Source organism: Amphiura filiformis, chromosome 13 (assembly GCF_039555335.1).
Source record: "Amphiura filiformis chromosome 13, Afil_fr2py, whole genome shotgun sequence".
NCBI classification, from domain to species: Eukaryota; Metazoa; Echinodermata; class Ophiuroidea; order Amphilepidida; family Amphiuridae; genus Amphiura; species Amphiura filiformis.
The window spans coordinates 9,486,547-9,511,735 of record NC_092640.1 but is presented as its reverse complement, the minus strand read 5'-3'; the positions used below and the strand labels follow the sequence as shown (position 1 = coordinate 9,511,735).

General features: G+C 39.4%; 2 protein-coding genes across 5 annotated transcripts in view; both read left to right on the top strand.

Moving 5' to 3' along the window:
* Positions 1 to 25,189, top strand: part of LOC140167974 (uncharacterized) — a 116,891-nt gene that overhangs the window by 33,305 nt on the left and 58,397 nt on the right. The window lies entirely within an intron of this gene.
* LOC140167970 (uncharacterized) lies at positions 969 to 22,292 on the top strand. Of its 2 annotated transcripts, none has more exons than XR_011861113.1 (2): positions 969 to 1,633; positions 21,608 to 22,292. XR_011861113.1 is itself a non-coding variant. In XM_072191260.1 (2 exons), the coding sequence occupies exon 2, from the start codon at positions 10,683 to 10,685 to the stop codon at positions 11,976 to 11,978; it is 1,296 nt and encodes a 431-aa protein (XP_072047361.1). In that variant the 5' UTR covers positions 979 to 1,633; positions 10,539 to 10,682; the 3' UTR covers positions 11,979 to 12,145. The 2 variants fall into 2 exon arrangements, 1 of the variants encoding a protein (XP_072047361.1); XM_072191260.1 differs by lacking the exon at positions 21,608 to 22,292 and adding an exon at positions 10,539 to 12,145 and having other exon boundaries at positions 979 to 1,633.

The following is a 25,189-nucleotide window of genomic DNA, read 5'->3' as shown; positions in this document are numbered from 1 at the left end:
AATTCACAATTGAAAGGGTCAAAAAAATTTGAAAATACCCCTTCAGCAAAATGCTTAAAGAAAACCCTGATATCGATATGTAGTAAGGTGCTTGAACATGTTTTGCATTCTAACATAATGGACCATCTAGACAAGTACAATATTCTCTGTGAGGAACAGCATGGATTTCGCGGGGATTTCGCAGCAAGCACTCCCGTGAATCGCAGTTAGTCCAGACTATCCATGACTTAGCCTCTTCTCTTGACAACAGGAAGCAAACATACACAATAATCATGGACTTCTCTAAAGCATTTGACAAAGTGGCGCACAACCGGTTACTCCTGAAAATCAATCACTATTGCATTCGTGGAAACACAGTGGAAACACACATAAATGGATCTCATCCTTCCTAAGGGACCGCCAGCAAAGAGTTGTTGTGCATGGAAATCACTCTGAGTGGGTGCACGTAGACTCTGGAGTTCCCCAAGGCACTGTTCTGGGTCCTCTGCTTTTCTCCTGTTTATTAACGATTTGCCGGACAACATCTCATCATCGGTGCGACTCTTCGCAGATGATTGCGTGCTTTATAATACCATCAAGAAACCAGATGATGCAGAACTGTTGCAACATGACTTGGACACTTTGAGTACTTGGGAAAAGACCTGGCAAATGGAGTTTAATGTGGACAAGTGCTTCGTCATGAAGGTTACACATTCTAAGACTCCATCAACCTACAAATATCATCTTGGCGGTACTACACTCCAGGAAACCACCAGTCACACCTACTTAGGCGTCGACATTACCAGTGATTTGAGGTGGAACCAATGATGTCAACAAGATCACAGCTTCCGCTCCCTGGGTTTTTTTACGGCGTAACATCTCTACATGCTCAAGAAAAATCAAAGCCAACGCATTTAGCACTCTGGTTAGTCCCCACTTGGAGTATAACAGCTCGGCTGTGTGGGATGCTTACACCAAACTTGGACCAGATAAGCCAAATTGAAGCTGTGCAGCGAATAGGCGCTAGATTCGTGTACAACGACTACGTCTACACCAGCAGCCCATCATCCATGATCGCAGCACTGAATTGGGACTCCCTCGCTCTCAGAAGGAAGGAACACCGCCTTAACGTCTCTACAACGCTACTCATGGTATCCTCTCCATCCCGGTAGGAAACATCTTACGCCCGACCACACGCACTTCAAGATCATCTCACAGCAATACATACCAAAGACTTCAATCCAAGAAAGACTGTTTTAAATATTCTTTCCTCGGACAATTACAGATTGGAACCAACTGCCATAAAGCATCACATCCATCCAGGAACAGAAAGACTTCAAACAACAACTTTACAAGCACCTAAGAAATTAAATCAGCAAATCAATGCGCACTCACCGTCCTACTCGGCTTACTCCACCTGCAAGACTGCAAATAACGATACAGATACAGATAGGTGGCGTGCGCCCGTAATATTTGGTGGTGCTGGTGTCATACGGGCTGTAAATAACCACAGCTACGGAACAAAGAAAAACCTTAAAGAAAAAAGAAAGTTGGAACAAGGATTATAAAGTGATTATTTTGTAATTTTACCGATTTATGCCTATTTGTTGCAACTTGGATTGACAAGAATTGAAGAATAAATGACAAATCTGAGGTAGGTCGAGTTATTGAAAAAATTGATTGATTTGCAACTGATCATGTAGCTGAGTCCAGGCAGAGCGGACCTGCCAGCACATACCGACATCGCCCGGTTAATAATTAAGTCATTCCATGCCAACTCAACATGAAAGTTAACCCATACTCATGGATTTTTTTTCTTATTTTGTGTACTGGTAGATATTATTGAGAAATGAAAAACCTTAAAATTTGAGGTCGTAACTCCCTTTCGTTTCCGCGCTACAGCAAATTGAAATTTAGGGGGGCCACACGAAAATAACGTGTCGCGAGGTCTACTTTGATTTTCAAGGTGGCGTAATTTCAAAAGTATATATCCCACACCCCTGAAAATTTGTATTCTGGGCTAACTTTTTGTTCATAGGATAATTTGGCTCCACGGAGCAAATAGTCAGCTACGCGTAGCAGCTCCACGTTGTGGCGGTTGCGGCCTACCATATCAGTATCCCATATGATATTTCTATTGCAAGAAAATTTTATTTGTTGTCAGGTTTTATCTTAAATACACTAACTGGAAATTAAATACACTAATTAGTGAGGACCGGTATTTTGCTGTGGATATGTTTAACTGCAATTTGCGGGTAAAAAATTTGAAATCCTGAGTAAAAATTTTGATCATATTCAACTCCTTGAGAGAAAAAAATTTATATAAAAGAATGCATGTAAAATCCAGCTGCAATACAATGTACATTATTGACACACTATCACTCTCTTTATCTACGGCAATAATAGAATATCGATTTCAATCGAATTGAATACGATGCTCAGTTTTGAGTTTGTAGTTGACTACTAAGCGACCTAAGCGATCGATTGCTAGCCAATCAGATAGAACTCCTTTTCTTGCGTTCGGTGAAATACCAGTCGCCCGTCGCTCACCAACGGAGTATTAAATTTATATTTATCGAATAGGAAGTCGACACTGTGTGCAGCTTGGTATGAGGAAGAACGAGTTTATATTTTTTAAGGTCAAAGGTCAAGGACGGGGTCAAGTTCAATTGAAGTCGAATTTCAAATACTTTAAATGGCAAATCTAGCCATGCCATTGTGTTGACCTTGGACTATCAAACAAAAGTTTCCATGGTGACCTTTTCGTCAGACCAACGGTTAAGAGGTCAAAGGTCAAGAAAGGTTAAAATTTCAAACTGCCCCTATGAAGCTCAAACTTGGTGGGTGGATGGAACTTGGAATAACAAATAAAAGTTTCCACGATGACCTTTTTGTCAGACCTACGGTTAAGAGGTCATAGGTCAAGAAAGGTAAATATATTTCAAATTGCCCCTATGGAGCTCAAACTTGGTGGATGGGTGGACCTTAGACTAACAAACAAACGTTTCCACGGTGACCTTTTCGTCATATCTACGGTTAAGAGGTCATAGGTCAAAAAAGGTAGAAATTTCAAATTGCCCCTATGGAGCTCAAACTTGGTGGGTGGGTGGACCTTGGACTAACAAACAAAAGTTTCCACGGTGACCTTTTCGTCATACATACGGTTAAGAGGTCATAGGTCAAGAAAGGTAACAATTTCAAATTGCTCCTATGGAGCTTAAACTTGGTGGGTAGGTGGACCTTGGACTAACAAACAAAAGTTTCCACGGTGACCTTTAAGTCATACCTACGGTTAAGAGGTCATAGTTCAAGAAAGGTAATAATTTCAAATTGCTCCCATTGAGCTCAAACTTGGTGGGTGGGTGGACCTTGGACTAACAAACAAAAGTTTCCACGGTTATCTTTTCGTCAGACCTACGGTTAAGAGGTCATAGGTCAAGAAATGTCAAAATTTTCAATTGTCCCTATGGATCTCAAACTTGGTAGGTGGGTGGACCTTGGACTAACAAACAAAAGTTTCCACTGTGACCTTTTCGTCAGACCTACGGTTAAGAGGTCATAGGTCAAAAAACAAAGATTTCAAATTGCTTATGGAGCTCATAACTTGGTCGGTGGGTGTAACTTTGGCCAAGGAAGCCCAGGTTTGAGATCTGCAAAAGCCAGTAACTATGACAGCCGAGAACCGCGAAATACGGGTAACCGCCTAGTCTATATTATAATACGCTATTCTCTGTCTGTGTGTCTGTCTGTGACTGCTAATGTGAGGCCACCGCAGGTCATACGGGGCTCAAACTTGGTGGGTGGGTGCAGCTTGGTATGAGGAAGAACGAGTTTATATTTTTAAGGTCAAAGGTCAAGGACGGGGTCAAGTTCAATTGAAGTCTAATTTCAAATACTTTAAATGGCAAATCTAGCCATGCCATTGTGTTGACCTTGGACTATCAAACAAAAGTTTCCACGGTGACCTTTTCGTCAGACCAACGGTTAAGAGGTCAAAGGTCAAGAAAGGTAAAAATTTCAAACTGCCCCTATGAAGCTCAAACTTGGTGGGTGGATGGAACTTGGAATAACAAATACAAGTTTCCACAATGACCTTTTTGTCAGACCTACGGTTAAGAGGTCATAGGTCAAGAAAGGTAAACATTTCAAATTGCCCCTACGGAGCTCAAACTTGGTGGGTGGGTGGACCTTGGACTAACAAACAAAAGTTTCCAAAGTGACCTTTTCATCATACCTACAGTTAAAAGGTCATAGGTCAAGAAAGGTAACAATTTCAAATTGCTCCTATGGAGCTCAAACTTGGTGGGTGGGTGGACCTTGGACTAACGAACAAAAGTTTCCAAGGTGACCTTTTCATCACACCTACGGTTAAGAGGTCATAGGTCAAGAAAGGTAACAAATTCAAATTGATCCTATGGAGCTCAAACTTGGTAGGTGGGTGGACCTTGGACTAACAAACAAAAGTTTCCACGGTGACTTTTTTTCGTCATACCTACGGTTAAGAGGTCATAGGTCAAGAAAGGTAAAATTTCAAATTGCCCCTATGGAGCTCAAACTTGGTGGGTGGGTGGACCTTGGACTAACAAACAAAAGTTTCCACGGTGATCTTTTCGTCAGACCTACGGTTAAGAGGTCATATGTCAAGAAATGTCAAAATGTTTCAATTGTCCCTATGGATCTCAAACTTGGTGGGTGGGTGGACCTTGGACTAACAAACAAAAGTTTCCACAGTGACCTTTTCGTCAGACCTACGGTTAAGAGGTCATAGGTCAAGAAAGGTAACAATTTCAAATTGCTCCTATGGAGCTCAAACTTGGTGGGTGGGTGGACCTTGGACTAACAAACAAAAGTTTCCACGGTGATCTTTTCGTCAGACCTACGGTTAAGAGGTCATATGTCAAGAAATGTCAAAATTTTTCAATTGTCCCTATGGATCTCAAACTTGGTGGGTGGGTGGACCTTGGACTAACAAACAAAAGTTTCCACAGTGACCTTTTCGTCAGACCTACGGTTAAGAGGTCATAGGTCAAAATTTCAAATTGCCCCTCTGGAACTCACACTTGACATGCTTGGTGGGTGGGTGGACCTTGGACTAACAAACAAAAGTTTCCACGGTGATCTTTTCTTCAGACCTACAGTTAAGAGGTCAAAGGTCAAAAAGGTAAAAATTTCAAATTGCCTATGGAGCTCATACTTGGTGGGTAGGTGGAAATTGGACTAACAAACAAAAGTTCCATTGTGACCTTTTTGTCAGACCTACGGTTGAGAGGTCAAAAACAAATATTTCAAATTGCTCATGGAGCTCAAACTTGGTCGGTGGGTGTAACTTTGGCCAAGGAAGCCCAGGTTTTGCGTTTGTTAGGTCATCCATGGTCAACGATTTTGAGATCTGCAAAAGCCAATAACTATGACAGCCGAGAACCGCGAAATACGGGTAACCGCCTAGTATAATATCTATATAATATATCTATATAATAATACGCTATTCTCTGTCTGTGGATCTGTCAGTAGATCTGTGTGTCTGTCTGTGACTGCTAATGTGAGGCCACCGTAGGTCGTACGGGGCTCGAACTTGGTGGGTGGGTGCAGCTTGGTATGAGGAAGAACGAGTTTATATTTTTTAAGGTCAAAGGTCAAGGACGGGGTCAAGTTCAATTGAAGTCTAATTTCAAATTGCCCCTATGGAGCTCAAACTTGGTGGGTGGGTGGACCTTGGACTAACAAACAAAATTTTCCATGGTGACCTTTTTGTTAGACCTACGGTTAAGAGGTCATAGGTCAAGAAACGTAACAAATTCAAATTGCCCCTATGGAGCTCAAACTTGGTGGGTGGGTGGACCTTTGACTAACAAACAAAAGTTTCCACAGTGACCTTTTCATCATACCTACGGTTAAGAGGTCATAGGTCAAGAAAAGTAACAATTTCAAATTGCCCCTATGGAGCTCAAACATCGTGGGTGGGTGGACCTTGGACTAACAAACAAAAGTTTCCACAGTGACCTTTTCATCATACCTATGGTTAAGAGGTCATAGGTCAAGAAAGGTAACAATTTCAAATTGCTCCTATGGAGCTCAAACTTGGTGGGTGGGTGGACCTGGGACTAACAAGCAAAAGTTTCCACGGTGACCTTTTCGTCATACCTACGGTTAAGAGGTCATAGGTCAAGAAAGGTAACAATTTCAAAGTGCTCCCATTGAGCTCAAACTTGGTGGGTGGGTGGACCTTGGACTAACAAACAAAAGTTTCCACGGTGATTTTTTCGTCAGACCTACGGTTAAGAGGTCATAGGTCAAGAAATGTCAAAATTTTCAATTGCCCCTATACTTGGTAGGTGGGTGGAACTTGGACTAACAAACAAAAGTTTCCACGGTGACCTTTTCGTCAGACCTACGGTTAAGAGGTCATAGGTCAAGAAAGGTCAAAATTTCAAATTGCCCCTCTGGAACTCAACTTGGTGGGTGGGTGGACCTTGGACTAACAAACAAAAGTTTCCACGGTGACATTTTCGTCATACCTACGGTTAAGAGGTCATAGGTCAAGAAAGGTAATAATTTCAAATTGCTCCCATTGAGCTCAAACTTGGTGGGTGGGTGGACCTTGGACTAACAAACAAAAGTTTCCACGGTGATCTTTTCGTCAGACCTACGGTTAAGAGGTCATAGGTCAAGAAATGCCAAAATTTTCAATTGTCCCTATGGATCTCAAACTTGGTAGGTGGGTGGACCGAGTTTATATTTTTTAAGGTCAAAGGTCAAGGACGGGGTCAAGTTCAATTGAAGTCTAATTTCAAATTGCCCCTATGGATCTCAAACTTGGTAGGTGGGTGGACCTTGGACTAACAAACAAAAGTTTCCACGGTGACCTTTTCGTCAAACCTACGGTTAAGAGGTCATAGGTCAAGAAAGGTCAAAATTTCAAATGGCCCTCTGGAACTCAAACTTGCGGGGTGGGTGGACCTTGGACTAACAAACAAAAGTTTCCACGGTGATCTTTTCTTCAGACCTACGGTTAAGAGGTCAAAGGTCAAAGAGGTCAACATTTCAAATTGCCTATGGAGCTCATACTTGGTGGGTAGGTGGAAATTGGACTAACAAACAAAAGTTCCATTGTGACCTTAGTGTCAGACCTATTGGTTGAGATGTCATAGGTCAAAAAACAAAGATTTCAAATTGCTTATGGAGCTCAAACTTGGTCTGTGGGTGTAACTTTGGCCAAGGAAGCCCAGGTTTGAGATCTGCAAAAGCCAATAACTATGACAGCCGAGAACCGCGAAATACGGGTAACCGCCTAGTCTATATAATAATACGCTATTCTCTGTCTCTCTGTCTGTAGATCTGTCTGTCTGTGACTGCTAATGTGAGGCCACCGTAGGTCATACGGGGCTCGAACTTGGTGGGTGCAGCTTGGTATGAGGAAGAACGAGTTTATATTTTTTAAGGTCAAAGGTCAAGGACGGGGTCAAGTTCAATTGAAGTCTAATTTCAAATTGCCCCTATGGAGCTCAAACTTGGTGGGTGGGTGGACCTTGGACTAACAAACAAAAGTTTCCATAATGACCTTTTTGTCACATCTACGGTTAAGAGGTCATAGGTCAAGAAACGTAACAAATTCAAATTGCCCCTATGGAGCTCAAACTTGGTGGGTGGGTGGACCTTTGACTAACAAACAAAAGTTTCCACAGTGACCTTTTCATCATACCTACGGTTAAGAGGTCATAGGTCAAGAAAGGTAAAATTTCAAATTGCCCCTATGGAGCTCAAACATCGTGGGTGGGTGGACCTTGGACTAACAAACAAAAGTTTCCACAGTGACCTTTTCATCATACCTATGGTTAAGAGGTCATAGGTCAAGAAAGGTAACAACTTCAAATTGCTCCTATGGAGCTCAAACTTGGTGGGTGGGTGGACCTGGGACTAACAAGCAAAGGTTTCCACGGTGACCTTTTCGTCATACCTACGGTTAAGAGGTCATAGGTCAAGAAAGGTAACAATTTCAAAGTGCTCCCATTGAGCTCAAACTTGGTGGGTGGGTGGACCTTGGACTAACAAACAAAAGTTTCCACGGTGATTTTTTCGTCAGACCTACATTTAAGAGGTCATAGGTCAAGAAATGTCAAAATTTTCAATTGCCCCATATGGATCTCAAACTTGGTAGGTGGGTGGACCTTGGACTAACAAACAAAAGTTTCCACGGTGACCTTTTCGTCAGACCTACGGTTAAGAGGTCATAGGTCAAGAAAGGTCAAAATTTCAAATTGCCCCTCTGGAACTCAAACTTGGTGGGTGGGTGGACCTTGGACTAACAAACAAAAGTTTCCACGGTGATCTTTTCTTCAGACCTACGGTTAAGAGGTCAAAGGTCAAAAAGGTAAAAATTTCAAATTGCCTATGGAGCTCATACTTGGTGGGTAGGTGGAAATTGGACTAACAAACAAAAGTTCCATTGTGACCTTTTTTGTCACCTACGGTGGAGAGGTCATAGGTCAAAACACAAAGATTTCAAATTGCTTATGGAGCTCAAACTTGGTCGGTGGGTGTAACTTTGGCCAAGGAAGCCCAGGTTTGAGATCTGCAAAAGCCAATAACTATGACAGCCGAGAACCGCGAAATACGGGTAACCGCCTAGTATTAAAGGATGCTGTTGATTCAAAGTGAAGGAATCAAGAAATTGAAACTTCTCTGGCTACATTGTATGGCATATATCTCAAACATATATCAAACAGAAGTTGGTTCGAGGTGTCTGATGTGGACTTTCAGGGGGGTCTATTTAGGGCCAAAATTAATTTCGTTCATTTTTGAAGACATGTAACTCAGTTGAACAAGTTGGAATTGGCTCTTTCTTTTGTGTGTGAGTAGTAGGGGTGCATACTAAAGATGACAAAATTTGGGACTTTCTTGGGTTTTGGAGATACGACCCCCCCCTGAAGTGGGCCCAGCTTTGATTTTCGGCTACATTTAGACCATCATATCTTCAATATGGTATATCCTATTAACTTCTATGTTGCATATTTGGATTCTACACACAAAGTTAGCCCAGAATACAAATTTTTAGGGGTGTGGGATATATACTTTTGAAATTACACCACCTTGAAAATCAAGTAGAGCTCGCGATGCGTTATTTTCGCGTGGCCCCCCTAAATTTCAAATTGCTGTAACGCGGAAACGAAAGGGAGTTACGACCTCAAATTTTCAGGTTTTTCATTTCTCAATAGTATCTACCAGTACACAAAATAAGAAATAAATCTGAGTATGGGTTAACTTTCATGTTGAGTTGGCATGCGTTCGTCGTGCCTGCAGTGATAGACAGTGATGGTGGGCACACCAAGTATTGAGGGGCTGTGCAATAATTATGAACCCTGGGGAGGGTAAAATTGGGGGGGGGGGGGGCAAGAAATTTTTGGCGCACATTCATGGGGCGCCTTTTAAATAAAACGCTCTAAAAAGGCTTAGGAAAACAGTACACAAGCAAACTTCTGTACAAATGCAAATGAATCAACCACAGCTCATTATAACCCAATGACATCACCAGCTCAAATTACATCCCATTGAAATACATGTAACTGGTGTAAGTGGAACCAACATTACTCAAATTTCAAGGGCTTTTTGTAAAAAATTACAAGTTTTTCAGAGGTTTTTAAAGTTTTTCTACGGAAGTTTAAGGTTTATTCAAGCTACTTGTGTAGGAAGTACAAGTGGAGACAGTCAAATGGTGATGGACAAAAGTAATATGCATGAGCATTTTTCATAGTCCAGAACAAATTTTCTTGAAAATCCATGCACCTGATTGGTCAGTTCAGTGCATGGGGTTGTAAATGTGAGCAGCTCTGTGTGTACTGTTGGTTGGTGGTTTCCCAACTGTGCAATTGATCGTCATGGTGGTGGTACCTGGTGTGTTCTCTTAATTATTTGTACAGTGCCAATGGTGAAAGTTTGATTGTGCAGTACGGAGACGCTTTAATATGCAAATTTTCCTGCTCGCTGCGCTCGCAACATACCGGTATATTTGTAAAGTTTGTAAATTGGGATCCCAAAAATTTGGCATGTGTAAAGGGGGGGGGCAAAGATTTTTTGGTGGGCCGAGGGGGGGGGGCAAGCAATTTTGGCGGGCAGAGAGGGGGGCCAAGCGATTTTGGCGAGCCGATCTGAAATTTTACCCCCTCCCCCGGGGGGCTCATAATTATTGCACAGCTCCTGACATGTCAGCAGAAAGAGTTCATGAGATAAGTCAGAGATAAGTAAAATAAGGGTAGCAAGTATTGAAGTTGGAGCATTTGACTTGAATAGGAGCTAAGTGCAACTTTCAAAATCCGACTTGAAGCCACTCAACAAGCGCCCATAACTCGACCAAATGATATCGTAGAGCAACAAATGAGGTATCAAAATGCGCAGGAGAAAGCTTGGCTTTATATACATTTATAAGTTTTTGCTATATATTTCAGTTCCCGATATATCTGACCATCTAAAGTCCAGCAAATGCGTTATGTCCACTATGAAGTGTTAAAAATTAAACCGACAAGATTAATTATAAGTCTCTGCATTATTCTTGAATTCTCCTCCAGATTTTGGAATAATTGTGACCAGGGAATTGCCAAGCTATACATTTGTAATATCAAAAGACTGGTAATATTGTCAATCACAAGTACAATACATCAATCTTCGACTCCATTAATTCTTAATCCAGAATTCCAAGGAAGCCGGTAAAGATGTTTAAACCATTCACTTGTTCTTATTGTAGAATTTACTTTTACTCCTTTGATGGATTTAAGCGGCATATTAGTAGACATCGGATGAAGTATGACAGGCTTAATGCCAGAGGGGAAAGTATGCAATGTCAAGAATGTGAACGAAAAGATGGCGGTCATACAGCGGATATTTACACCAAAGAAAAACCCTTTCAATGCGAGTATTGTCAGAAAACTTTGACACAGCAGACCAATCTTAAAAGCCACATCAGAATGCACACCAAACAGAAGCCATATCAGTGTGAATATTGTCAGATATACTTTCCAGGCAGTATTGATTTTAAACGACACATCAGAACTCACACAAACGAAAAGCCATTCCATTGTGAGATTTGTCAAAAACATTTGCTCGGAAAAGCCAGCCATCTTACAGTGCACATCAGAACTCACACAAAGGAAAAACCCTATCAGTGCGAGTATTGTCAGAAATGCTTTGCAAACATTAGTTATCGTAAACAACACATCAGAACTCACACAAAAGAAAAGCCATTTCAGTGTGAGATTTGTGAGAAACGTTTTGCATACCAGAGCAGTCTTAAAATCCACATCAGAACTCACACCAAAGAGAAACCTTATATGTGTGAATATTGCCAGAAATGCTTTGCAGACAGAAGTACTCTTAAACAACACCTCAGAACTCACACAAAAGAAAAGCCATATCTGTGTGAGATTTGTGGGAAGCATTTTGCACAGCAGGCCAGTCTTAAAAGCCACATCAGAACTCACACCAAAGAGAACCCCTATCAGTGTGAATATTGTCAGAAATGCTTTAGAGACAGTGGTGGTCATAAACGACACACAAGAACTCACACAAAAGAAAAGCCATATCAGTGTGAGATTTGTGAAAAACATTTTGCACAGCAGGCCAGTCTTAAAAGCCACATCAGAACTCACACCAAAGAGAAACCCTATCAGTGTGAATATTGTCAGAAATGCTTTACAGATAGTAGTGGTCATAAACGACACATCAGAACTCACACAAATGAAAAGCCCTTCCATTGTGAGATTTGTCAAAAAACATTTACACAGAAAAGTACTCTTATAGGCCACATCAGAACTCACAGCAAAGAAAAACCATATCAGTGCGACTATTGTCAGAAAACTTTTTCGCACCAGGAATATCTTAAAAGCCACATCAAAACTCACACCAAAGAAAAACCATATCAGTGTGAGATTTGTCAAAGATGTTTTTCACATAGTGCTTCTCATAAGAGGCACCTCCAAAACTCACACAAAGAAAAGCATCAGTCCAAGTAGCATCAAAACTTAAAAGAACTCATAATGCCACACTATGTGTAAATAAGGTAAATGTGTAAATGGTAAATAAAGTAAACAAATAGAAATTTCACGTTCTACACATCCTGTGTGGGAGATTTCATCTACAGAAATAATTATATCGGACTTTGGATCCTTATTTTTAAAAATGTACATCTATACTAATAAAATAATAAGCGGTCTCTGTCTATCTGTCTGTGTATCTGTGTATCTATCTATCTGTCTGTCTGTCCGGCTATGCGTTTCGCCGCACTTCGACGCATCGTGCTGAAATTTTGGATATAGATAGGTATTGGGAAAAGCATGTTGGCCATGTGGTTTTTAAGGTCATCGGAGGTCAAGGTCAAAGGTCAAAATTTCAAACTTTGTCCGATCGGGCCCAAATTTGGTGGGTGGAATCCTTGACAGGAGGGGAATATAATGCGCGAAATAAAATCAAGGTCAACCGAGGTCAAAGGTCATTACGGAGGGGTCAAATTTCAAACATTGTCCGATCGGGCTCAAACTTGGTGGGTCGAAACCTTCGTATGAGGGGAGCATGATAAACATTATATGGAGGTCATCCGAGGTCAAAGGTCAAAGGTCATGGATTTCAAACTTTGTCCTATCAGGCTCAAAATTGGTGGGTGGAATCCTTGATGCGAGGGGAATATATGCGCAAAATAAAATTGAGGTCAACCGAGGTCAAAGGTCATGTAGGGGCTAAATTTAAACTTTGCCCTATTGGGCTTAAACTTGATAGGTGGAATCCTTTGTATGAGAAAAAATGAAAAAAATTACACTAAGGTCATCTGGGGTCAAACAGAAATGCTATCATGCCAGTGCTCTCACAGCATCAGGGCTCTCACAGCTGCAGGTGCACTAGTGTTATATAAAATAATAAAGCTATCTCATTGCGCCCTCTTTTTCTCCTATCTGAAAAGTTCATCAAATATATTTTGGTATGTAAAGAAACCTTAATAAATATTTCAATTGGCTCACAACTTTATAAGATATAAATGTACCCGTTTTTCACTGTCCATGGTGGAGGTATAGCTATTTCAAAGATTGAAAAGGTGTACATCATACCATGCATGAACATCAAGCATTCCTCAATTATAACTTATAACGAACTTGATTTAGGGGACGGGCTTTAGTGGATGGCCTATGTTTGTTTGTTTGTTTGTTTACCCAGGTTGGTCCGTGAGGGACCCCGGAGGGGGTTCTCCCTGATTGAATTGAAGGTATACGGGTATGTGCCACGGCTTTGGGGTACCTTTTCAGCGATGTTGGTATATTGATGGGTGGGTTTTCAGTGGAGACCAGTGCGGGCGCATTTTGGCAAAAGTGCCCTTAAAAGCGCCCAATTAGGGCAAATGTGGGTGATTATTTGGTGCTTTTTGTTGAAAATTGGTATATTGATAGGTAGCAAAAACAGTAAAAAGTAGGTATAGAGAAAGTCAGCATCCGAAAGTCTGCGTGGCACATCCCCGTAAATTTTTTCGAAGACCCCCCGGGTGAGGGACACATGCAAATCCATGGGAAATCCATGGACCGTTCCTAGCTCATACTATAAAAAAGCACAAGCCTGGATAGCCAGTGTAGGCTAATAAAATGCATGCTGGCCTAGATAGCTTTGATAAACAAAGCAAGAAATGGAAAAAAATAGCAAGGAAAAGGAGAATGGAGAGAAGGCCACTCCCAAACACAAATGTACAATTTTACTCTCAGCCCTTACTTCGTGAGAAAGGAAACTGGAATTATGGATTGTTAAAAGTGTCATTAACTTGTCGGCAAAATGGATGTGGGATGGGACTATACTTTTCACGGTAATTTATGCCTTTTTGTTTTGTTATGTTTCTTACTTTCTTACTTACTGTTATTTACAACATATCATTTTCTTGTTGGGATAAAAGGTAGCTTGAATTTATTGATATTTTGAATAGTGTTTATCTTTCCCTAATAGATTATGATACTAAATGAACAATCAGCTTGGACAGTTCACACTAGGCCCTACATCTCATAGGACAATAAAGCTAGCACCCTGATCGATTCTTCCTGCATATTAATATGCTTCATTTACATTACATTACAGAGATCGGACACTAATCCCAACCATAACAAACTATGTGAACAATGATCACCTATATTACAGGTGATATTACAGGTCTATATTACAGGATTAGATTAGTAAACTATGATCTATTTGCAAGTATCATTTTGATTGAGCAGGAAAGATGTGATACTATTTTTTTTTTTTTTATAGTAGTCTAGTTGCCGGCGTCAGGTATACATAGAATTTTTTGTGTCAGTTCCTGCAGAACTGACACCTTTAGTACAGGTTTGACGATCACGTGACAATTCGAATCATCATATCGAAATACCACGTGCTCTGTAAAAATATCAATATCGATATCGATACTATTCGTCAATTCAGCCCCAAACCAAATCACCCGCATGCCAATTCGAACCCTGTATATTGATGTACAAAAAAAGTTGGCCAAATTTAACTATTTCGTGATTTTCTCCATAACCGTTGTTTTTACACCAAATCTGTATATTTAGATGAATTGATGTCTTGCATTCGGTCACAAACCAATTCGTTGTACTTTGTGCAATAACCCTCTATCTTTTAAACCAAATATCCTAAAGAGTCGTGCGATATGTCGAACTTTTCCTCTGGTCATAAAGAACAAAACAAGTCAGCATTCGCGTATCTGTACGTAGCCGCAGTTTGTGGCCCTCACAACACGGGCTTCCGGTCCTAGGAAATGGAATATTACTGATAAATATATAAAGATGGCAAAATCAGTAAACCAGTTTAAGTTACAAATAAAGAAAAGTCTAATAAAAATTACATCTAATATTTAGGGATTATTTAATGACCTCACCCATCCCCCATCTCCACTCCAACTATCAATTTCTTGTGTGGACTGTGGAATGTCTATATGAAATGTTATAAATATTTATATTGGAGTCTTTCTTTGCATGTTCTTCTCCTCTTTCTTTTTTCTTTTATTTGTTAACTTTGTGTAATTGTATGTTGTAACTTAAGGCAGTGTAAGGGGGTGCTCGCTTCAGGCCTTTGGGCCTTTTGAGCATCTCCTCATTCAAATGTTGCGTCTTTTATATTTTGTATGTTGATTTGAATGAAAATAAAATGATGATGTATTATGATGATGATGTACATCATTTCCTACAGAGTCGTGAGATATGTCAAACTTTTCCCTTGGTCATAAGGAAAAAAAAGTCAGTGGTCGCATATCTGTAGGATCATTGGTTAATAAGATATACTCACTTTTTTATTTTTAACCAAATATCCTAGAGAGTGGTGCCATATGTCAAATTTTTCCTCTGGTCATAGGAACAGAAAAGTCAGTGGTCGCATATCTGTAGGATCATTGGTTAATGAGATATAGTCACCTTTTTTTTAAAATTTTGTGCACTTAACCCTCTATCTATTTAACCAAATATCCTCGAGTCGTGCCATATGTCGAATTTTTCCTCCGGTCAATAAGGGAAAAAAAAAGTCAGTGGTCGCATATCTGTAGGATCATCGGTTAATGAGATATAGTCACTTTTTTGTACGTTGTGCACTTAACCTCTTTTTTTTTACTTCTGGATATCGTTTGGAGTCAAATGATTTTTCATTTTAAAGTTTATGATATATTTTCTAAACACGAAATAAAACAAAATTGACCGCGAGCCGACTTTACAGCTGTTTCGAGATAGACGGTCACATATATTCATTAACATATTAAATCGTTTATCCCTTTTGGTCAATATCGAATTGGTTTGTGGCTGACTTAGCTTGGGGCCAAATGCATGAATTGGCATATGGCCAAGTCAACTGTGGACGAATTGATTTGGCCGAATCGACCTGATACCAGGAAGTGCCGAAAAATTACGTACATTTACAAGGCAAAAAGCAACTTTTCTAGGCATTGTTGACATGGTGCCTTCGCCCAAAAAGGTTTCCTACTATAAAGACCTAACTTTTGATATGGTTTGTATGTTTGAAGGTGCAAAATTAACAATAAGCTTAAAATCATGGCCCGGTTTACCGCCGAGTTTTGCAAGTCATCATCGACTTTGACAGATGACGTCAGAGGACAGCTTTCAAATATAAGTCTTGATAGTAATACGCTGTTTTACTTAGCCTATTTCTGGTGGCAGCAGCATTTTTCTACAGTCACGTGATAATGGCGCCGGCAGATAATACACGGGGGAAACTGACGGTGTCCACATCTTTTTTTTCTTTCTTTCTTTCTTTTTCAGTTTTTGTATTTTATCAGTACTTGGAGCTGGTGGGGGAGAAAGCATTAAAATACATTCAGGAAAAAATACAACTCGAACCAAAGATGAAGGCTCCATTTCAAAATCAAAATTACAAAAAAAAAAAAAAAAAACACCAGACAATGAGCAGGTTCAAAGACCCACAGAAGGAAGATGACAAAACAGAGTCCTGACCCTATCCGAATCCTATTTTGACCTTTACACAAATAAACCACCAGCCCCCCTTCGTCATCACATACAATATTTTTATAAAAACATCCAGCATGTCCATTGTTAATTAAACAAAAATCTTTTTGTATTGCGCTGGTATAGGAGTTGCAAGGGCCTGATACTTTGATGATATCGAATGATGAAATTCGCCATCTTCCACCTGTGAAAAAATTTGAAGAATAGAAGGCTGACGTTGCGCCAAAACACGCAGGCCTATGTAAGTGTATAATTAGGCCTATTTAATGATAAAATGAACTACCACTAAATGTTCTTGTCAGTGCTGCAGTGCAAAACTTCTCTTTAACATTACATTAAAATAATAGTTACATTGTAAATTGGAACTGACACCAATTTTTTTCAGGAATACTTGTTTTTATGATGATGACATGGACGTACTGATCATTATGTATGATGCAAACTCATAGGGTGTTGTGCGTTTGGCAATTTGGGAGGGGGTGGAGGTTCAAAATGACCCCATAGGGTTATAAAATCAAAATTTCAAATTGCTCAAATACCTCTTTCAAATATATCAAATTATTTACATAATAAACAAAAACAAATAAATAAATAAACGAAAAAAAAATGAACAAATTTTAGCGTAGCATTAAAATCATAAATATAACCATTGCTGGCAGGAGGACTCGAACCAACGATATTGATATCAGCAGTCTGATGCTCTACCATTGAGCTATGACAGCATCTAGTGATGAGGGTCGAGTTTTTAGCTTATACAGTGTTTGTCTGTGATAATGCCGCCTCGTGAAAGAAATAAATATAAAATCTCAATTTTTAATTTTAATTTATTTGATAATTTTCTAACCTATATTTTCTTTAGAGCAGGGACAAATATTTCCCTTTTATCCAATTTGACCGCTATATAAGAATCTACTTCTTTTATTATTCCGCGATTTGTTCCATTAAGCAATATCAAAGATTAATGTCACACATCTCACAACAGATATTTAGTTGGCTTAGTGGTCTTGCACAGTGCTGTTTAACCGGGAGGTACCGAGGTCAATTCCAACCTCTGCCTGCATTTTTTTAAAGACTGGGAAATAATATCCTGACATTCGCCGCTGACATTCGTACTGCAGAAGCGGAGTTATAACTTGTTAAACTTTGCTCCTTCCGTAAAAGGGTACATTATTTTGGCACTACATTATTTCTTTTTTTCACATTGCTGGTATTAAAAATCAAATGGTCATAATTGGCGGTCACTTCAAATCATCCCCAACTGAACGAGGTTCAGGAATGTCCTCTCATTGTTAATTCTCGCTATTCGCAATAAGGGCGCCGCCAGCGGTTTGCGATGTAATCGTGATGTATCATGGGAAAAGGTCGACATCCAAATCCGCGCAATACGAATATTACCATGCTATTACATAGGAACACGTGACAATATTTTTTAGTTTGTCAAAATAAAGGTGTTACACGCGAATCGATACTCAATACTTAATAATGTGATTTGAAATGTGCACAATTAATTTTTTCTCTATCGATTTGCGTGTAATACCGTTATATTGACAAACTAAAAAATATTGTCACGTGTTCCTATGTAATAGCATGGTAATACTAATATTCGTATTGCGCGGACTTGGGTGTCGACCTTTTCCCATGATACATCACGATTACATCGCAAACCGCTGGCGGCGCCCTTATTGCGAATAGCGAGAATTGTTGGTTAACCCACCACTTTAGAATAAAGGACTATGAATAGGGGCAGGATTACCTACGGGATTATCTCAAGGATATAATTCTGTTCTCCCTCCTTTTACATCTTCTCTGATATGTGCTATTGGTTATTGTTAATAGGCAATAAGGTGTGTAATTGCAATATTTCCTCTGAATAGGAAAGACTCTCTACATCGACCTATGGATGCTGGTGGTTCGCAATACGCTGGCGAAGTTACGTAATAATCGCATTAACTACCATAGCAATAGGTGAAAACAATTTTTGAATATACCGCGCTGCACTGATACGTTCACGCGGTACCTCTTCATTGAACCATATCATGCTGATTACTTTGAAAAGACCAGTATTGCAATCTATGATTGCAGGCATACACAGGTGATGAGTGTAACCTGCTTGTAGTGCAGCGCGATATGTTCAAAATTGTTTTCACCTATTGCTATGGTATTAGTAATGCGATTATTACGTAACTTCGCCAGCGTATTGCGAACCACCAGCATCCATAGGTCGATGTAGAGAGTTAATTACGTAACTTCGCCAGCGTATACTGTTATTTAAGAGAAGGTATCTTCCAAATCCAAATCGAAATGTGTTTGGTATGTCCTTGGTTCTTATGAAGTGAGCTAACTGTGCTGCTTTGCCCTTTACCTGGTTGCATCCTTGACGAATACAGGTTTCAGCCCTGGTCCTCATTGCATGAATTGCATTGAGTACCCTCCTTATGTGTTGTATACTTGTGAATGCAGCAGTATAACGGTTGCGAAGATGTTGGAGGCTATCTGGTGATCCTCGCTCATAGTGAATGCGATCCAAAGCCTAATGCTATTATCCATCCGTGAAATTTACCGTGTGTTTCGTTTTAATCTTTGATGTAGCCAAACCTCATCCTCCTTTTTAAGCTTTTTTAAGAAAACGGAATGTCCGATTTTCATGAAACATTCAAAATGAAGTAGCTTTAGCTAAAAAAAACCCTGTTTACCATGCAAACTTAGGTCCCGACTTAGGTATGAGCCATCTATAGCCCACTCCTAATTTGATCAACTTTTCAGAAATAGGAGAAAAAGACGGTACAATGACATAGGCCCTATTGTACAAAAGTGGAATAAATAAGCAATGCGGGCAATTTAAAAAAAAAACCTAACACGCCTATAAAGTACTACAAATACTACTTGATATATGCGCTGTTCGTGCGTGCATCCCATGTGATGTGGTGACGCAATCGCCCTAAGTGATAGGCACGGTTTCCCCAAAACCAAAAGTGGGGCTTTCACTTTAAGCATTTTCGTACTGTTTTCCTATGTCTTTTTAGAGCGTTTTATTTAAAAGGCACCCCATGAATGTGTGCCAAAAATCGTTTTCATATATTCATATTCAATTTATTTTCACCAATATCACACATATAATAACACCAATAACTTTTTATAAAAACAAGATGAAGCAAAATTTGCACCACTTGACAATTAAATAAAATACTCAAAATGCACTTGCCCCTCCCTCTCAGCTTGCCAAAAACTGCTTTCCCTCTTTTGGCTGGCCAAAACTTTCTCCCCCCCCCCCCCAATTTCGCTACGTTATGCTATGCTATGCTATGCAGGCACTTATATAGCGCTCTTACAAAGAAAAACCATGTATCACAGCGCTTTACAAAGGAAAATAAAGAAGAAGAAAACATACAAGAACAAACGACAAATCAAATATTAAATAAATGAGTCTTTAGATTACCGGAAGGTTGCCAGCGTTGAAGAGTGGCGGATATGGCGAGGAAGTTTGTTCCAAAGAAAAGCCTCCTGCTACAAAGAAGGCTTAATATCACCAGTTAGAGTGCGTGTATGCGGTACAATGAGAAGCCCGGTGTCCTGGGCAGAGCGTAATCCACTTAGAACTACTGGGAATGTAAGGCTGAATGAGTTTAGAAATGCATTAAACATGATGATATCACTAATAAAAGCTAATAAATACTTTGGTGGGGGAGGGGTTTGGAAAGGTAGGAAACTCTGACGTCAAATTTTTAGACCCCCTAAAAAGTGGATTTTTAACCTCCCTTTTTACGGTAAAACTGTTTTGATCCCCCTCAGTTTTTGGATTGTGCATGCCTCGACAGCCTCGTCATATATTTTACCCTAGTTCTACACTCAATTCTTTTGATATATCCCCTATAAGAACTGTTTTGTTGATTCCCCTTAAAGGACCCAAATCTTTTTTGATCCCCACTATATTTTCCAACCCCTCACCAAAGTATTTAGGGAACGTTCATAAATACTTTGGTAGGGGGGGCTGGAAAATTTTGATTTCGGTATGTCAAAACTTTTTGACCCCCCCTCTGTCTGTATGTTAAACTTTTAGAACCCCCCTCTTTATGGACTGAAAACTTTTTGACCCCCCCTTTTGTATACACCCAAACTTTTTACCCCCCCCACACACACATAATGAAGGTATACTAGTACTTAAAGGAGTATTTCGTGATCCTAGCATCCTCTTTTTATGACATTTTTCAGTACATATCCACGAAAAAGCCTATTCCCAAAATTTCAGTTGATTCCGATTTTGCGTTTGCGAGTTATGCATGATTATGTGTATTACATTGCTCCATAGACAATGCGTTGTAATTTCGTTCTGGTGCACCAGAACGAAATTCAAATTTCACGATATCTTTGCAAAACGAATTAATCTGCAAGAAATATTTTGTACATAAACATTATGTAGCCAGAGGTTTCCAGTGATATAAAAATCTCAACTTTTTTGAGAAAAGTGGGGGATGAGGCTGTGGATCACGAAATGCCCCTTTAATATAATCCGCACTTGTTTCCACTATAAGTAATGCTTTATTTTACTAGTATAGTGGATTAAACTTATACAGTTTGAACCTTGTTACAAATTCAAGCAAACAGATCCGCAATAAATTTCTCATTTATCAGTGTCACTCTTACAGGCCTTATGTCTATAATAGGCCTAAATTGTCAGGACATCATAAAATATGAATAAATTGCTTTCAAATAAGGTCTCAAAAGTTATTGCACGGATGTATCAGGGGTGGATCCAGCTTTCTTGGTGTGGTGTGGGGGAAAATAAAATTTTGGGGCACAGACGAAAAACAATTGCAGTTGCTTTACATACATATATACCGGAGCTTTAAAAAAATGCTTTATTTGTATTTTACTCTATTTACACCTATGATCGGGATGAAAAGGGCTTTATTGTGATAAATGTGCTGCAGAAGCCTTTAAATTTTGTATTGAACTTTTAGACCCCCCTTTGTGGGTGTCAAAACTTTCTTGACCCCCCCTTTGCCATGTTAAAAACTTTTTGACCCCCCTTTTGGAAGGTCAAAACTTTTTGACCCCCTACAAATTTTCCAGCCCCCCCCCACCAAGGTATTTATGAACGTTCCCTTATGAACACTACCTAAGATACATTCTCTGCATTTTATGTTTTGCAGATGTTGGAATCATTATGAAACTCATGCAAGTGATTTTTTAGGCTTGTGATAGCGGTACATCACCTACCCGGCATTTCTACTTTCAAGAGGACTGTTTCTATAGAAAACAATAATACCCATAGCAAAGTTACTTTGTGATGGATGCGTCTGATTTAGTGAAACCCTGCAAACCCAGTGAAACTCGCTAGAGAGATGGTGGTTATAAAATCAAATAGGATTGATACATTGCATTGTAAGAAGAACTGAACAATACGTAATCTGTTGAAGAATTGAATCATCAGCTCTATTAGTCATTTGGTTATGATTCAGAGGAAGACAGAGATGATGTTTAAACCATTTACTTGCTTGTACTGTGGAATTTACTTTCACTCCTTTAATGGATATAAGCGGCATGTTGGTAGACATCGGATGAAGTATGACAGGCTTAATGTCAGAGGGCACCGGAGCATGTACTGTCAAAAATGTGAACGAAAAGATGGCTTTCATACAGAGACAGGCAGATGTGAACATTACCGGAAATATGATGCTGATAAATATATTCTTATCATGGACAACACAACTCAAACCAGAAATGTCATCTTACAGTGCCAGTATTGTCACAAGTGTTTCACAGATGGAAGAAAAAAGAGAAGACACGTCAAAAGTCACACAGAAGAAAAGACCTTGCAGTGTGAGTTTTGTCAAAAAACCTTTGCATGGAAAAGTGCACTTATAAACCATGTCAGAACTCACACAAATGAAAAGCCGTTTCAGTGTTTGATTTGTCAGAAAACTTTTGCACAGCTGGTCAATCTTAAAAGCCACAGCAGAACTCACACAAAGGAAAAGCTCTTTCAATGCAGATATTGTCAGAGCACTTTTGCAACGAAGGCCCATCTTCAAAGCCACACCAGAACTCACACAAAAGAGAAGCCATATCAGTGTGAATATTGTCAGAAGACATTCGCTCATAAAAACAGTCTTAAACAACACATTAGAACTCACACAAATGAAAAGCCATTTCAGTGTTTGGTTTGCCAGAAAACTTTTGCACAGTGTTTCAGTCTTACAAACCACACTAGAACTCACACAAAAGAGAAACCCTATCAGTGTGAGTATTGTCAGAAATGCTTTGCAGACAGCAGTACTTGTAAACGACACGTTAGAACTCACACAAAAGAAAAGCCCTATCAGTGCGAGTATTGTCAGAAATGCTTTGCACGTAGCAATACTCATAAAGAGCACATTAGAACTCACACAAAGGAAAAATCTCAGTGTGAGATTTGTGAGAAACATTTTGCACACCAGAGCAGTCTTAAACGCCACATCAGAACGCATACCAAAGAGAAGCCATGAATATTATCATACTCTTACACATAAAAGCAGTGTTAAAAGACCACAGAGGAGGAAGACAACAAAGAGCGTACATCCGGTCAAAGTGTCAGCATCACCTGATAATGAGGACCGATTGTTCCATGAAATGCGACAGCCGAGACGGCTACGCAATTAACGCGTATTTTCACGGTCTATCGCAAAAGCACGCAAAGCTGGCGTGATTGTCAGACATGGCACGATGGAACAATCGGCCTTCGTGAATATGCGAGAACTTACATCATGGAATACATGGGGACTTTGACTGGTTGTACGCTCTCTTCTTTGTTTTCTTTCTCCTCTGTGTGAAAGACACATCGAAACTCAACACTAAATATGAACCATTTCTTCTATAAAGTGAGGATTGATGGAAGTGCCTCGCATACAATAAATAAAGTTGAATGCTGAAAATAAAGCAAATTCTCAAGTTCAAGGACCATTTGAGCCGTCAGGTTTGAAATCCGGGCCCTTATTACTTATCACTGGAAACTCAAATAATTGTAATCAACTTTCTTGTATAATAAAATTGTGTTTGAAGTTTTATATTCATAGATGTAAATTTCAAAAGACCTCCCAGTTTCCATGCTCATGAACTTTGTGATGTCGCGACGCTGGGTAGGCACATACCCGTCACTTTTAAAGTTGAGTTCCCACCCCGGGGAAACTAAATACAAAATATAAGATTGCCGAAGGTAAAGGTAATTGGGCAAACATTTTAAGAAATTTACGTTTGACCTAAATGAGGATTGAATTCACTTTGCCTGCCAATCTGTTTTTATTTGCATTTCATCTTTTTTAAGCTAGTTTTTCTCACTCGGCACCTGATGAAAATAACATGGGAAACTTGTCCTTTTGTGTCATTGTTATTTAATTTGTGTTGTTTGTGTTCGTTTTGTTTTGTCCTTTTTATTTGGTGTTAAAATATTTATATCATAAAATCAGCAATCTTTTATATTGTGTAATTTGTTAATTATTAAATCAGTGACAGTAGGCCTAACACTATGGCTGTCGCAAGATTTTAAACAAATTGACCTTTCGTAATTTTTGGCGAGCGGAGATGAGAGCTGGGGGCGGTATAAAGCGATTTTTGGCACACATTCATGAGGCGCCCTTTAAAAAAACGATCTAAAAAAGGCTTAGGAAAACAGTACGGACACGCTTAAATATCCAGATTTTCCTGCTTGCTGATCTCGCAACATGTATCTAGACCATTTAGGTTTGCAAATTGTGATCCCCAAAATATGGCATGTACAAAAGGGGGGAGAAGATTTTTTGCAGGCCGTGAAGTAATAATATATTTGTACTCCTTAATGGCTGTGCAATAATTATGAACCACGCGTGGAATAATATTTCCAAATGGCTCGCCAGATAGGCCTATATATCCTCCCCTCCAGATTTTCTCTTTACCTAGCCGGGGGTATTATTATCGAGTGGTTTTCTCTTTCCTCTTTCTCTTCTGTCATTTCCTGTTAACATATTGCTCTAGCACAGGCATAATTTGATCAATAGGAATTGACCATGGTACTAACCTGAGGGTCACAGAGGTCGAAGATGTGTCTTTTGCGGCAAATGCTTCTTCTCCTGCAAGTAATATTATAGGATGTTGGCACATGTACCGTGATACCAAGTGCCTCACAGAATTGGGGAAGGTCATTAAGGGATCTGGAATGAGCGTTTTGAGCGTTTCGACAGTATTTTTTTTATGGAACATGAGAGCACCTCAGACGTATCGAATTGCATTCTGAATACGAAGCATGTCTTTCTGATATCAAATCACGATATAATACAAATTTTATGACAAATTATAAAAAAATTGATATTTTTCAAATTGTTGATATATAACAGTCCTCAATGATATATTCTTAAAGTGTATGTAGCTGGGAGGAAAAGCCGACGATCAATTGAAAATTTTGACCTTTCATATTGAAGATATGGATTTTTTCCCAAAAAGACCTAATTTTTTTGGTGTTTTGGGAAAAAATCCATATCTTCAATACGAAAGGTCAAAATTTTCAATTGATCGTCGGCTTTTCATCCCACCTACATACACGTTAAGTATAAATCATCAGATTTATAAAGTTTACTTCGAGTACTGTTAAATATCAAAAATATCAATTTTAATGATTTGCCATAAAATGTGTATTACATTGCGAATTTCAAAAATCAAAATTATTTGATATCAGAATGACATTCTTCGTATTCAGAATGCAATTCGATATGTCTGATGTGCTC

Coding starts and splice junctions, on each gene's coding strand:
- LOC140167970 (XM_072191260.1), top strand. CDS start 10,683: ATGTTTAAACCATTCACTTGTTCTTATTGTAGAATTTACTTTTACTCC.